At 39.1% G+C, this 15,580-nt stretch overlaps 1 protein-coding gene and 1 long non-coding RNA gene across 8 annotated transcripts in view; one reads left to right on the forward strand and one right to left on the reverse strand.

Moving 5' to 3' along the window:
• Window positions 1-15,580, reverse strand: part of THSD4 (thrombospondin type 1 domain containing 4) — a 606,703-nt gene that overhangs the window by 363,695 nt on the left and 227,428 nt on the right. For all 7 annotated transcript variants that reach the window (XM_039492160.1, XM_039492156.1, XM_039492157.1 and 4 more), the window contains one exon: window positions 7,319-7,455. In XM_039492160.1, coding sequence (XP_039348094.1) covers window positions 7,319-7,455 — 137 coding nt within the window. The remainder of the gene's footprint in view (window positions 1-7,318; window positions 7,456-15,580) is intronic.
• LOC120373552 lies at window positions 2,005-4,833 on the forward strand. Its single transcript, XR_005585581.1, has 3 exons — window positions 2,005-2,118; window positions 3,095-3,227; window positions 3,540-4,833. It is a non-coding gene; the product is annotated as an uncharacterized LOC120373552 (long non-coding RNA).

Here is a 15,580-nt window from a genome sequence, read left to right on the forward strand (position 1 = left end):
ACAAAACTCTCAGTGCAAAACTATAAAAAAATTTGACCCTAAAAATATAGTTTATTCAAATATCTTAAGTATACAAGGAGGTTGAGTTGGCTTTCACCCAGCCCAGTAAATGCAGAATTCAAATTTACTCTTTTCTCCAAAATTTCCATGGGGTATTACAAATAAAGCTAAAACCCACATTGCTCAATTTCCCATAAACGTGTGAAGTTGTTTAATTATGTTCACATAGACTTGCTCATTACTGATCCTAGAACTGATTGTCAAGGGATGGTCTAGAATTTAAAAGTTAAAAAAACACCACCAACAAAAACCTCATATAATCTCCACTACCAATGTCACTACTCACCAGTACTAGCTACCCGCACAAGGGGCACAAGGATGAATATTTCATGAACAGCTCCTTCAGCTACTTGCACAATGATGGAAGTGATATGTGCCATATTTCTAGCTGAGGAAAACTTAATGAGATTCTCTGTAGTTTCTATTAGTACCACTCTTTAATCCCATGGAAGATTCATTGTTCCGCAACATGAGAGGATAAATGTATTGCCTTTACCCCAGCACCTCTCACACAGATTATATTAATATTCTAGCATTCATTGTGCTGCAAATATCAGTGTAACTAATGCTTTTGTCTCCTATGTACCATCCCTTTTTACATTTCTAGGAGACTATTGGATGCAGCTACTATTGTGTGTTTAGTTCAGCCAAAGATAGGAGTAGATACACATACTATGCTGTCTCAAGGATACTTTACTTTTTTTTCCCCTTGGTTTTGATTTTAGTTTCCCTTTAATTTAAAATTAAAGTCATTCACACTGAAATTATAAGGTTGCTCTTTGTGCACAAAAAACATAACTGAATTATCATTATAATGAATACAACCTTGTAAGTGATAGGTCCTGCACCACTATTACTCTTAGGGTAAAATCCTGCAATTCTCCCACTCACAGCACAAATCCACTGGCTACAACACCCCTGTTCACCAACCATGAGTCCTGATATGGCTCAAATGGGTTTGGTTTGGCATTTGCAAGAGACATCCCTATGGGAGATGTGACCAGTAGGTAAATGCAACAATTTAGAATAGCTTCACCAAAACAAAGTATTATTTATTTATCCATAGAAACAAAGCATTCAGACAAAAAGATTTTAACAAGAAAGCCACATACGCCTTACCTAAAGCTTAGGTAGATTTAACTTATCACAGACACCCGTTTCTGGCACTGAAGGGTCAACCTTTAAGACCAGCAATCAATGCCTTCTTCTGTCTCTTCAGCTTTAGGGCCGAGGTTTTTAAACCCCCAAGGTTCATTGTTTCATCTTCCCTGATTGGATTTTCCCTGGCCCCACTTTGGAGCTACCAGCCAGCCTGTTGATCAGAACATGGCAGGGGTAAAACTTCAAAGAATCGACACTATTATTTGTTAATTACCAGCGCTTGTATTATCTGAAGCCATTGGCTTTGGTTCCTGCCAATGTGCAAAACCATCTAAGAATGAAGGAAATTATCCTCTACTTCTTGTTTAGCAAGCAAAATGATAACTATAAAGCAAGCAAACAGAGGATCGTATAATAGACAAATTATATTACAGCTACCCCTCTCCTATATTCTTGATAATACACATGTAGGAATCGCTTCCCAAGTAAATAGAAATCCTTCTGCACAGCCAAGCAAAAAGATATAGAGCTGATGGGGGGAACAAAATTAAGGACGTAGAGGGAAGGTTACCAAATAAGATCATATGGATGGTTTTTTTATAAAATTAAAGCAAATCTTCACTTCTAAATGAAGCCAGGAATCAAGTATCCATATCTAATGCATGGCACAGGATTGAAACATGAACGCTGCCAGTTGGAACTTTGCTTGTAAAGATATGTTTTGAATAGCTGGAGAAAACAGAACTAGAACATGAGGAAGTGTGTTGATGATTTCCCTTGCTAGCAAAGAGAAAGGCCATGAGGTACAGTATGAACTGTTTATCCCCTGAAAACTTGGATGTGCAAATATTTGTTTTAATCACTGTAATCTCTTGCTTGTCAGCAGCTGATAACAATGCAGAAACATTTTGGAGGAATACACTGAGGTCAGGAGAGTTACTCCAGATTTACAATGGTGTAAGTAGGAGCAGAAGTTATCCTCAAATCTTTCCAAGACTGTTAGTTAAACTTTAAAAACCTGTGAACCTTTTTGTTTGACTTTAAAGGAGAAACATTTCTAATGGGAAACAGTAAAGTAAAAGAGAAAGCTGTCAAAATTAAAGATCAGTTTCCAACTTCCTGGGTTTTATTTGTTTTTAAGTTCTTTCCTCTTCACCCCCATAAGATCTTTCTTACAACTAAGGGCAAGTTTTTTAATAACTGCCTTTCAGTAACCTGTGGTTAAAGTGACTGACCCAATAAAAAATGTAATTTAATACATTCCTCCTGCCTGTCAACATCAGGAAATAAACTGCTCTAGTTACTCTCCCATCTTACTATTAGAAGTCAAGTTGAAATGGCTCACCTCAAGATAGAATGCAGTGAAACTTACCTCCATACTGCTGTTCATCTGAAACACAAACCTGCTTGCGTCTTGTGTTAGGGTTTTTGTTCACTAAAGTTCAATTGCAAAGAGGCTAAGAGCCAGATTCTGCCTCCATTATTCATGTTGAGTACTATCTTAGTCCATTATTTCATGGTTAATAAGGTGGACGAATCCAATCCTAAATTAGTAACTATGTTGCACCAAGACATTGGGGTGAATTATGCCAATATTAGTGAATATTAGGTTGCACATGTTTCCACTTGATTCCAAATGGGAGCCCTGTTCACCTATCCAAAGGCAGAATCTGGCCCACTGTGTGCCAGAACTACAAATGAAAAATGATTTTTGCCACAGTTCCATAAAGAAGCTAATCACTCACTCTCTGAAGGCTTTTCTAGTCAGCTGGCTCCGTGCAGTTCTGAATTTGACAATTTGCATCCCATTATCAAAACCCTGACATATACCATCCGACCCAAAGGTGGTATGTGAAGTCAAATACAGTCATGATCCGTAAGGATCCCATTCAGCTGTGCAGTTTTATTGGCAAGATTTCTTTGTACCTTTCAGCTCCGTTCAGAAACAGTTTCCTGCAATGCAACCAGTTTTTGTTTGAAGACAGAAGCTTTAATCTTGTGCTGAAAATATCCAGCTCCTCCGGGCACCAAGGCTTGTTGGGTCACATCTGGAGTACCCATGACAGGTAATGTGATAGCAAGGGTTTGTTCCCACCTATTCCTTCACTGCTATGCCTAGGAATATTACACTAATACTAGACAAGCTTGACTTGTTTGCTTACTCGATAAGGAAAGGGCAAGATCCTACAAATGTTATTTTTAATGCATTGACCCCAAGACATTGTCTGGGTATACCCCAAGGAGGACAGGAGACTTGTTATGGGTTTTAATCAGGCCACAACTTTATTATATAGATGTCTGGGACTACCCGGCAGATAAAGTGTACAGTGCAGGTAAATCCATGCTTATTCAAATCAATTCTCCGGGGCTTTCACCAGCTCCACTTTGTTTCCATCCAGGTCCCCCAGCTGACCAATGGCTTGGACCTTACCATCCACCAGCCTTGTAAAAGGGTTAAGGAGTGCTATGAGAACCTGAACCAAAACTTTTTTAATTTTATGCATCTTCATCTTCCCATCCAGAACCACAGACAAGAAGTGCAAAAATACTACATGAAAAACTGTGCTTGCAGTATTTCTGTCTTAACAAGCAGTGCCAGAAAGTTTGCATCAAAAGCCTGTTCTCGTGAGAAATCTTGCTCAGTTTTGCAGGCCCAAGTGATTAGGACAGAGCAGGTGAGAACCCTAACTTTTTGAGGTTCACTTATCATTACTGCAACTAGCAACAAAATCATTGGGATAAAAAACAAGAACAACAAAAAAAGGGTGGAATAAGATGGTGCAAAAATAGTGAAAAGTAAGAAAGATGTATCAAAGTAGAAAACATCAAGCAGAGAAGAAATGCAAGTTATATAATCTAAGCTTTTTACCTAGTGAAATGGAGAATAATGAGATAATTGCACACCAAATTAAGCTAACTGATACATGTGATCAGTTATGACATGAGTTATTAACATCCCGTAGTTACAGCAAAACTGCACAAGATTTTGTAGCAAGTACTGTGCAGTATACAGTAGTTTCATTGAAAATAATGGTAACTATAAACTACTCCATCACATAATAATTATGCAAACAACTCATGTTACCATGCTGGTCAAAGAAGGCTAACAGCCAGTATTGAGTTACTGACCTCACAGTGTTTGCAAAAGAAGGTCCGAGCAGATGAGACTAAGAAATGCATTTACCAAAGCAGGAAGAAGGAATTCTGAAGGGAATCACAATCATGTCAGAACAGGTGGTCAAGAAATTAAAGTATGGACAAAACTCCAGGAGCAGACAGAATAATCCCAGAAGTCTGAAGAAAGTCACAAGAAAAAAAAAGGGATTTCATTAGTGAGTATAGTTAAACTAGGAATAGTTTAAAATAGGTTCTCTTTTCTGAAACTTGCATTTTCAGGATCAGTTTAATATTCAAAGAACTTGGTTAAAGTTTCTGGCTTGCTTGCTGGGGAACCCACCCTCCTCTGAATACACTAAAAAGAGTGACTAAATTTCTAAATACTTATCCTCTTTCTAGTGCTTCTCTTATGTAGAACTTGGTGTGAAAACTTTTCCATACAAAAACAGCATTTTTCACAATTTCGAAAGGGGAGAAGTCACATTTGCCCAATAATTAAATAGGTTTTAAATTTTAATTTTTTTTCAAACCAAACAAGCTGTAGCCATATCTCCAAGTGCAGAAAAGCAGGCCCAATTTAAGCCAAATACTCTAAATGCACACACAAACTGAGCTAAGGATGCATATACACAACATCATACATTGAGTATTAATCAAAAATTTAGTTCCACAAATGGAAAGCACTATGGAAATGCAAATTACTGTATCAACTTAATAATTCCTGTGTACATACTAACATGATAGGAGCTGTTAGAGTTTATCAAGTGTAAGTGTTTTTAAGTCACCTTAATTCACATACATGATAAACTAATTATTGTGTCAACTTCTAAATATCTGCATGACAGATTTCCCCGTCTTTTTTTTTTTTTTTAAGATCCTATAATGTTACAGTTCTGATTTAAAACCACAGAGGAAGGATTCAACATTAAGTAAAAACATTTAACTTATTTGATGTAATCTAGCAAGCAGAACATATTCTGCCCTTTTCATACACTAACACCACACATTAAATCTAGGAAAGAAGATTCTTTTCTGTCCAAGTAGAAATGTTACACATTGCAGTGATTTCAATTACACTGTTGAATGCATTAGATTTATTAACCCATAATAGGAAACCTTTACTGAAGCTATACATTTGTGCATACACGATATGGATAATTTCAATGTCCAAGTGCCTGATTGTCCCTATGAATCAAGTACATTAATGTCTAAATAACCTAAATTGTACCTGCAAACAATTGAGCCCCTTCTCCTGCCCACTTGGAGACACTATTCATGTCCTTAGCTTATCTTACCTTCTCACTCTACTCTGATGTGGAGAGAATCAACGCAGAGTATAGAGGTGTAGAGTGCTTTTAGGGCCTTTAGCACCTATAGAAGTGGGCAGAATTGGTTTCATTTAAGTTCTTTTGGGAATGATATGCTATGCCAATTCATTGAACATTACTGAAATAAGGAGTTTTAAAAATAAATACAGATGTGACCAGCATAATAGTAAGTAACAAAGCACAAGAATCCCAGGTAGTATCCATTTCATATTCACACTATCGATTTGGAACACGTATTAGGTTTTTGACATCTCATCCAGAGGTTTGGAAATTAACAAACTGCATATGAACTTCATGATGGCAAAATTCTGAACAATATTTCTCATTAAGTTCTTGAGAAGCCATCATTCCTTTTTAACCCTAGACTTCCAAATATAGACACATCATCCTATATTCCGTATTTGCAGAAAGCATCAGGAAAACAGGACTGCTGGTTCAATAAAAAGTCCATTTCTCAATTCCGCTATTGGCCACAGATCAGAACTGTAATTTTAAAAAAATTCTGGCTCCTTATGAATCAGTTTTAGATCAAGGGATCTTTACTGATAAGCAACTTCACACATATCTATCATCTACAAAGAAAACTCAAATCTAAGACTGCCTGTACTGCTAAAAATACAAATATAGACATATGCATGGCATTGTCCAGATGTGTACAAGTAGGAGGAATAGAAAAGGGTTCTAATTTATATGAGATTTCTTCTGGCAAAGCAACAACTAAATTTGTCCTTTTTCATATTTGGATTCATATATCACATTTCACCCCACCTGTTAAAACTTTCCAGTGTTTCTTCTGCCTACTGATACTGGAAATGTCAAACATTGAATGCCACTTCTTTGCAATTATTAGGTTTCTTTTCTAAACCCCTTCTCATATACCAGAGACTTGAAAAACAAGCTGTCTTTTGCAAATTCAACAGATAAGAGCTTTTTACATATTTTTCTTATCTTATTGCATCAGAGGTTTTAAATAAACATAAACATCACATTTTGCATAAGAGTGCTATCATCTCACAGAAGCTGCAGGACATTTACCGTTTATGATGAGAATCCATACAGCAGATTGTGTAAAGTTAACACAGTACCTCATTTGGACTCCAAAGAAATGACTGTATATCCAACATACAATAATTTATGTTCTACCAACAGAACAGTAGATAACCAATAAAAGAATAATTTGCATCTCTTAACTGTGCATATGGGCTGATGGGAAAAATTATAGTGTTGCTGGTTAAATGACATGTAATTTAACATTTAATTGAATAAAAGTGAACCACTAAGTCTTACCATCTGTTTCAGCTGAGAAAGAAGAGAGATATCTACATTCCAAAGCTAAAGCGAAGTTGCTTTCTTACTATTTATTTTTACTTCCATTGTTTAGCTTAAAAATTACTGGGGAGTTTAATTTGACATAGGGATAAACACCTCTTTTGCAGGAAGTTCACTGAAAGCCATCTTAATTCTGGTCAGAAACTTCCACACAACCTTTCAAAATTCTCTCAGTCTCTATTTTTACAGGTTTACATATAATTAAAGTATGATAAGGGCACATATTTTTCCTATATATGAAAAATATACAGTACATGTAAAGTTAAAAAGACACCAAACTTTCACAAATCAGATTGCATCAATTATTATTAGAACTCACATAACACGTAAGGTACTCCCCAAGATGAATTGCTAAAGTTCACATATTAAGATGCTGGACTTACCTTGCATTGCCCAGACACACAGACTGAAGTTCCATTTTGATCACATGGCGTGCCGTCTATTACTTTTTCAGCTTGTCTCACATAGAACCGGTAGCCTATTGCTCGGCAGTTCAGTTCACACTTCTGACTTCCCTTCACTAAAGAAAGAAAAAGGCATAAGTTCCTGCTACCAAGTCTACAGATGTGGTTTAAAAAATAAATTAAATATTAAGCTAAGACCTCCCCCCTGATTTGGAGAGGATAAAAACCAAGTAGGCAAGTAGTCTATAAATTTTCTATCTATATCAAACAAATATTGGATAGCAAAATATCATTTTTAACCTCAAGATTTTGGAGAATTCTACAGAAGATTTTTTAAAACAACAGAATAGCTTTTCCAAACACCAGCCTTATAAACCCCTGTTCTTCACTCCAAGTAGTTTGAATGTAATACTGTAGCTGAGAGAGAGAGACCCAGAAAGAGAGGAACACACACATATTATACAACTAACATGATAAATGCCTAACTTCATGGCTCTGTCACCTGGTAGTGATTGTTGCTTTCCTTGCCAGTTCCTATTCCTTTGTCTACATGATTTCTCTTTGGATTAGAAGTCCTTCAGAGCAGAGACTGTGTCTTCCCTTTTGTCAGTCAATGAAACTTGGGAGATATAAAATTAAATAACTAAAACAACAATGGGCCCTAACGAAGAAACGTCAGCGTAGAATGAAAAACTAAAAATTGGATATTTTGGTTGAACAAAACTCTCCTCTAAGATCCTGATACCACTAAGACCATGACACAGCAAAACGCTTATGTACATGCTTAACTTTAAGCGCATGAGTAGTTCCATGTTCAATTCATGTGCATAAAGTGTTTTGCTGGATTGGAGCCTAAACCAGACCTTAAATCAAAACTGAGGAAATACATCCTCAAATCTGAGCCCATCAAAATATACTCCAGTACAATTGGGCCACAGCTTATAGGCACCCTTCAGAGGCTCATCTGTGATTCTAAAGTCCCAGAGACGGATGATGATAAAGAAAAAGAAAAAAGAAAAAAAAGGGAGAAAGCGCAGATTCCACCTTAAATCACATCTAAAGAAGAAAGTGCCAGGAAGTCAATTGCTCAGGATCAGTAACAGATCATTCTTAGTAGCTGTCTCTGAGCTTGAAATTCATTCCCTATGATGGCCAGAGAAACCCTGCTATTGATGAGCTTCAGGTCACATTGAAGTCTTCTCTGCTCAATCAAAATACAACACATAGTCAGTTTATTTATTATTACAGCAGATGAGTTCTCGTTGAGAGTTAGGACACAGTCAATTGTTCGAGTCGGTTTTAGTGACTAATATTTTTGTATGTTTTTGATTCTGTTGGAAAGTGCGTAACTAGTCAAATACTTTAATAAATAAAAGCTGCACTAATAACATATTTGCAGAGCAAACTGGCTATTTAGGAAATGAAAGCAGGAAGAGCTGTCACCATTACAGAGGTTCATTTGAGGTGGACTGGTCAGAAGGTTATAAAGTGTATTAATAAGGGACGTCCGTGGGAAGGCACAACAGATTATATTAAGGCTGATGGCAATCTGTACATACAAATGAGAGTACATGACTATGTAAGGGTTACAATATATCAGCAGACAACATCTGTGGGTGTGCTAGAGGCATAATAAAAGGGATACAGGCTCAGAGAGAAAGAAATTTGATATCTTCAACTCCATCCTCATCTCTCCATTCCCGGTATCAAGCAGAGTGCCCCAAAGGTCGGTCCTGGGGCCAGTTTTGTTCAATATCTTCATTAATGATCTAGAGGATGGTGTGGACTGCACCCGCAGCAAGTTTGCAGATGACACTAAACTGGGAGGAGTGGTAGATATGCTGGAGGGTAGGGATGGGATACAGAGGGACCTAGACAAATTAGAGGATTGGGCCAAAAGAAATCTGATGAGGTTCAACAAGGAAAAGTTCAGAGTCCTGCACTTGGGACGGAAGAATCCCATGTACTCCTACAGACTATAGACCGAATGGCCAGGCAGCAGTTCTGCAGAAAAGGACCTAGGGGTTACACTGGATGAGAAGCTGGATATGAGTCAACAGTGTGCCCTTGTTGCCAAGAAGGCTAACGGCATTTTGGGCTCTATAAGTAGGGGCATTGCCAGCAGATGGAGGGATGTGATCATTCCCCTCTATTTGACATTGGTGAGGCCTCATCTGGAGTACTGTGTCCAGTTTTGGGCCCCACACTACAAGAAGGATATGGAAAAATTGGAAACAGTCCAGAGGGTGGCAACAAAAATGATTGAGAGGCTGGAGAACATGACTTATGAGGAGAGGCTGAGGGAATTGGGATTGTTTAGTCTGCAGAAGAGAAGAATGAGGGGGGATTTGATAGCTTTTTTCAACTACCTGAAAAGGGGTTCCAAAGAGGATGGATCTAGACTGTTCTCAGTGGTACCAGATGACAGAACAAGGAATAATGGTCTCAAGTTGCAGTGGGGGAGGTTTAAGTTAGATATTAGGGAAAACTTTTTCACTAGGAGGGTGGTGAAGCACTGGAATGGGTTACCTAGGGAGGTGGTGGAATCTTCTTCCTTAGAGGTTTTTAAGGTCAGGCTTGACAAAACTCTGGCTGGGATGATTTAGATGAGGATTGGTCCTGCTTTGAGCAAGGGGTTGGACTAGATGACCTCCTGAGGTCCCTTCCAACCCTGATATTCTATAATTCTGTGAGCTCTTAACACTATGCATGAACAAAAATATTTGTTTAAAAAATCCATGCAAAAAATTGTGCAACTAACAAGACATTTTCTAAACATTATAGTTGAATTACCCAGGGCCAAGCTGCCCTCCACTGTGGCAAAACCCATTGGGACCTGAGGGAGTTTTCTCCAAATTCTTCCATTGAGGTAGGTGTGAATGGGTTGTCAACACAAACAAAATAAACAGGGGCTCTAGCTCCCAAAGAGAGTGGATCACTAGAGACACAAGGACTTCCAGGAAGAAGCTTTGTGTCCTCACACTGATCCTGGGTAGCCCACCACAACCCCTGTGACAGTATAGATTCGGCATTAGCAGTCATCCCTGGAATCAGTTCCCCGTCTCTTATCTTTTGCGTGATTCCCTGAGGTATTTCAGGGCATAAAGCTGGTCATCCACCCACCCCTCCCCACTTTTAAAACCTAGACCCCAGGCTTTTATTGCATCCCAGCCCATCACCTAGCCTTCATCTGTAAGTGGTCTTTCTAGATTGTAAATCCTTCAGTGCAAGACCATATGTTCTTCCAGTCTGCAAAGGCACCTGGCACACTGTTGGTGCCATACCAGCAACAGAAACATTTCCATATAGTATGTTTTTCCCTTCATGATCAAACATCAGCAGTTCAAGTACTGAAGAATAGCTGAGCAGTGCAGCAGACTGTCCTGTTAAGTTCGGTATTGTATGCCCTAAATTTTTGCTTGTTTATTACAAGTGTTCCGCTTAGCCTCGTGTTCTAAATTCTTTCTAAAACAGTCATATAAACTCCTGTCTATCAGCATAAAACCCTCTCTAGAAAACTTCTTTTTGGCAGAAAGAAAATGTCTGTGGGCCCTTTTTTAAAACAATCCTCCAGATATCAGTATTTCCTTTCTTGCAAATGCAACCAACATAAAGTGCTTTATTACTGCAACTACTTTCAATAAAGCTACTGTACCACCTTAATGTCAGGGATCAGGCTCTCCAGATATCAACATACAATAATCCTTAAATAAGAATTGATTTCAAAGCATGGGAAATACTCAGAGGGTGTCATCTGGCCTTCTCAACAAGAGAGCAAAAAGTCACCATGGTCATAATGTATATTCATTTATCCCCAAGTTCAGTGGCAAAGAAATGGGAAGAAGAAAGTATTCATTCTGCTATATATGGATGAAAAACATATGGACCAAAGTTGATGTCGTTTAAATGAGAGAGAGTCTATCCACCACACTTTTAAAGGTATAGTGTTATAAAGGGGTAAATTGCTCATAATGCTCACACAGCAGATGAAATACACAATTCCTGTAGGAAAGGGATGGCTCATGGATTTAGAAATAAGCTAAAAAGCCTTTCATCTTTAAGTCACCAGTTCAAATCTACCCTTAGGTGAAAGTGACAAAGTCATCACCATTTCATGGCTGTTCAGTGGCCTGCATGTATTGAGTTAATGATCTTAGTTCAGTCCAATCGTCCATATTGCAACTGGCACTTGCATTACTGATACCTCTGGATGACCCCGTTATTCCTACTAGTAGATTCTCAAAAATGTGGCTGAGATATGCTTGAGGTCCAGATGAAGCAAGTTTTCAGTGCTTCTTCCTTATTAGTCTGTGGCTAAACACAGGACTTCAGCACCTTCTATAAGGAATACATTACTTTTAAATAATGCATATTACAACCACCACTAGGATGTCTGGGTATTATGGCCCTGTTGTGTGCTTAGCTAGATTGGGGCCTATGGGCTTCATCCACTGCAACATTCCCTGAGGTCTGCTTCAAAAAACAAATCACACTTGATCTGCAAAGTACTTGAACTTCCTATTCTGTTTTAAAGTGCTCAATTTTCCACTCTCCAGGCAGAGCAGGGGCATGGGGAAGAAGGAGAAGGGCAGCACATATCATTTTGGTAAAGTTCTTGGCCTCTTATGGAAGAGTTTGTGACACATGCTGTTCTTGCTACATATTTAACTGCTCTTTTGAGAACAAGCCAGTTGTAAATCCAACACAAGCCCTGCTGCATTTCTCTTGGGCCACAACACAGGGTAGGAAGCTGTAATGACATAGACAGGTTCTGAATTTAAGATGAAAAGACAATGTGACCATATACGAGATAACAGAGTTTCTTTCTCTATGGGACAGGAGCTCCCAGGGACTGGTTCGCATTCCGATGAATTTTTAAAAGGTAGTTTTAATTCATTTACTTTTTTTGTTATTAGATCCTCTGAGTTACTCTCAATTTATTAGGTGAGATGAAGTCCCATTTGTGTGACTACCATATATAGTTTGAGAAACCCTGATTTATAGCTTTCACTTCACAGCATTAAATTAATGATGGAAAAAATTTGCAAGGGCTCTTAAAGCACTTGAGTTCATTAAGCCTATAAATTGGGGAGCGGGGGAGACCGCTAAAGTCAGGAATTTTTTTTGTTTTGCAAATCCAGTAACATTTAGCTTTCTTTAAAAAGATAAATGTTATATGGCATTAAACTAAACACTTAGCAGACTATTTCGGTGTGAAGGACTGATCATGCAAAGGTGCTGAGAGCCTCCTCATCTCAATGGAAATTGAGGGCATTCAGCAACTCAGGTGAGCACTTCACTGGAGTTGACCCCAACCTGCAGAAGTACAGTTCCCAGGAGACCTGTGCTGAGATGAACTGTACTGTAAAGAGTATAATATTTTTTTTGAGGAAACATATTTATGTATGTTGTTTAAAAAAAGTGAATTTGGTGCCCATGAAAGATGCCAGGATGACAGCTCTGGACCATGAAGATGTTAATGTATCCAGAGCAGGTTTGGTGCCAAGCAAGCTTATTTCACACTGGCCTACCAATATCCCTAAACTGTAGGATCCACTTGAACGGCTGAGATTTTTCATTTCCCTGCCCATTCAATCCTTTGCTTCTCTGCTGTTACTGGCAACAAGGGATTCAATTAATGCCAACTAGGATTCCAGCGAATAGAGAGAAAACTGTTAGGGAAACTATTCCTTTCCTACTCTCATGTTGTGGATGCCTACCCAGGAAGAAGTGGGTTAAGATAGGTCATTACACACAGATTGCTAACCATTCTTCAAAGGACAGCAGCTTTGGTCACCATTAATCGGGAATGGCTTTGAACTAGCATCCCCAAGTGAAAGGCACCATTAGTTCATTAACTACTGCTAACATCATCCAGTCCCCCAAGGTAAAAACATTCATTAAAAGTGGAAATCAGGGTGGGGATATGAGCAATAACATTTGACACACTAAGACAATGTTTCCCAAACTTGGGACACCACTTCTGCAGGGAAAGCCCCTGGCGGGCCGGGCTGGTTTATTTACCTGCCGCGTCCACAGGTTCGGCCGATTGTGGCTCCCACTGGCCGTGGTTCGCTGCTCCAAGCCAATGGGAACTGCTGGAAGTGGTGCGGGCCGAGGGACATACTGGCCACTACTTCCAGCAGCTCCCATTGGCCTGGAGCAGCAAACCGCGGCCAGTGGGAGCCGTGATCAGTCGGACCTGCGGACGCGGCAGGTAAACAAACTGGCCCGGCCCGTCAGGGGCTTTCCCTACAAAAGCGGTGTCCCAAGTTTGGGAAACACTGCACTAAGAAATTAAAGGGCCACCTGTTTGGTATATTTTAATTCTTCTATTGAAATACTGTTTGTTCTTTTCCCCTTAGAACATAACATAAAAACATAAGAACGGCCGTACCGGGTCAGACCAAAGGTCCATCTAGCCCAGTAGCTGTCTACCGACAGTGGCCAATGCCAGGGGCCCCAGAGGGAGTGAATCTAACAGGCAATGATCAAGTGATTTCTCTCCTGCCATCCATCTCCATCCTCTGACAAACAGAGGCTAGGGACACCATTCTTTACCCATCCTGGCTAATAGCCATTTATGGACTTAGCCACCATGAATTTATCCAGTTCCCTTTTAAACATTGTTATAGTCCTAGCCTTCACAACCTCCTCAGGTAAGGAGTTCCACAAGTTGACTGTGCGCTGCATGAAGAAGAACTTCCTTTTATTTGTTTTAAATCTGCTACCTGTTAATTTCATTTGGTGACCCCTAGTTCTTGTATTATGGGAATAAGTAAATAACTTTTCCTTATCCACTTTTTCAACATCACTCATGATTTTATATACCTCTATCATATCCCCCCTTAGTCTCCTCTTTTCCAAGCTGAAGAATCCTAGCCTCTTTCATCTTTCCTCGTATGGGACCCTCTCCAAACCCCTAATCATTTTAGTTGCCCTTTTCTGAACCTTTTCTAGTGCTAGAATATCTTTTTTGAGGTGAGAAGACCACATCTGTACACAGTATTCGAGATGTGGGCGTACCATGGATTTATACAAGGGCAATAATATATTCACAGTCTTATTCTCTATCCCCTTTTTAATGATTCCTAACATCCTGTTTGCTTTTTTGACTGCCTCTGCACACTGCGTGGACATCTTCAGAGAACTATCCACGATGACGCCAAGATCTTTTTCCTGACTCGTTGTAGCTAAATTAGCCCCCATCATATTGTATGTATAGTTGGGGTTATTTTTTCCAATGTGCATTACTTTACATTTATCCACATTACATTTCATTTGCCATTTTGTTGCCCAATCACTTCGTTTTGTGAGATCTTTTTGAAGTTCTTCACAATCTGCTTTGGTCTTAACTATCTTGAGTAGTTTAGTATCATCTGCAAACTTTGCCACCTCACTGTTTACCCCTTTCTCCAGAACATTTATGAATAAATTGAATAGGATTGGTCCTAGGACTGACCCTTGGGGAACACCACTAGTTACCCCTCTCCATTCTGAGAATTTACCATTAATTCCTACCCTTTGTTCCCTGTCTTTTAACCAGTTCTCAATCCATGAAAGGACTTTCCCTTTTATCCCATGACAGCTTAATTTACGTAAGAGCTTTTGGTGAGGGACCTTGTCAAAGGCTTTCTGGAAATCTAAGTACACTATGTCCACTGGATCCCCCTTGTCCACGTTTGTTGACCCCTTCAGAGAACTCTATTAGATTAGTAAGACACGATTTCCCTTTACAGAAACCATGTTGACTATTGCTCAACACTTTATGTTTTTCTATGTGTCTGACAATTTTATTTTTAACTATTGTTTTGACTAATTTGCCCGGTACCGACATTAGACTTACCAGTCTGTAATTGCCAGGATCACCTCTAGAGCCCTTTTTAAATATTGGCATTACATTAGCTAACTTCCAGTCATTGGGTACCGAAGCCAATTTGAAGGACAGGTTACAAACCTTAGTTAATAGTTCCGCAACTTCACATTTGAGTTCTTTCAGAACTCTTGGGTGAATGCCATCTGGTCCCGGTGACTTGTTAATGTTGAGTTTATCAATTAATTCCAAAACCTCCTCTAGTGACACTTCAATCTGTGACAGTTCCTCAGATTTGTCACCCACAAAAGCTAGCTCAGGTTTGAGAATCTCCCTAACATCCTCAGCCGTGAAGACTGAAGCAAAGAATCCATTTAGTTTCTCCGCAAAGACTTTATTGTCTTTAAGCGCTCCTTTTGTATTTTGAC

Source organism: Mauremys reevesii, linkage group 10 (assembly GCF_016161935.1).
Source record: "Mauremys reevesii isolate NIE-2019 linkage group 10, ASM1616193v1, whole genome shotgun sequence".
Lineage (NCBI taxonomy): Eukaryota > Metazoa > Chordata > Testudines > Geoemydidae > Mauremys > Mauremys reevesii.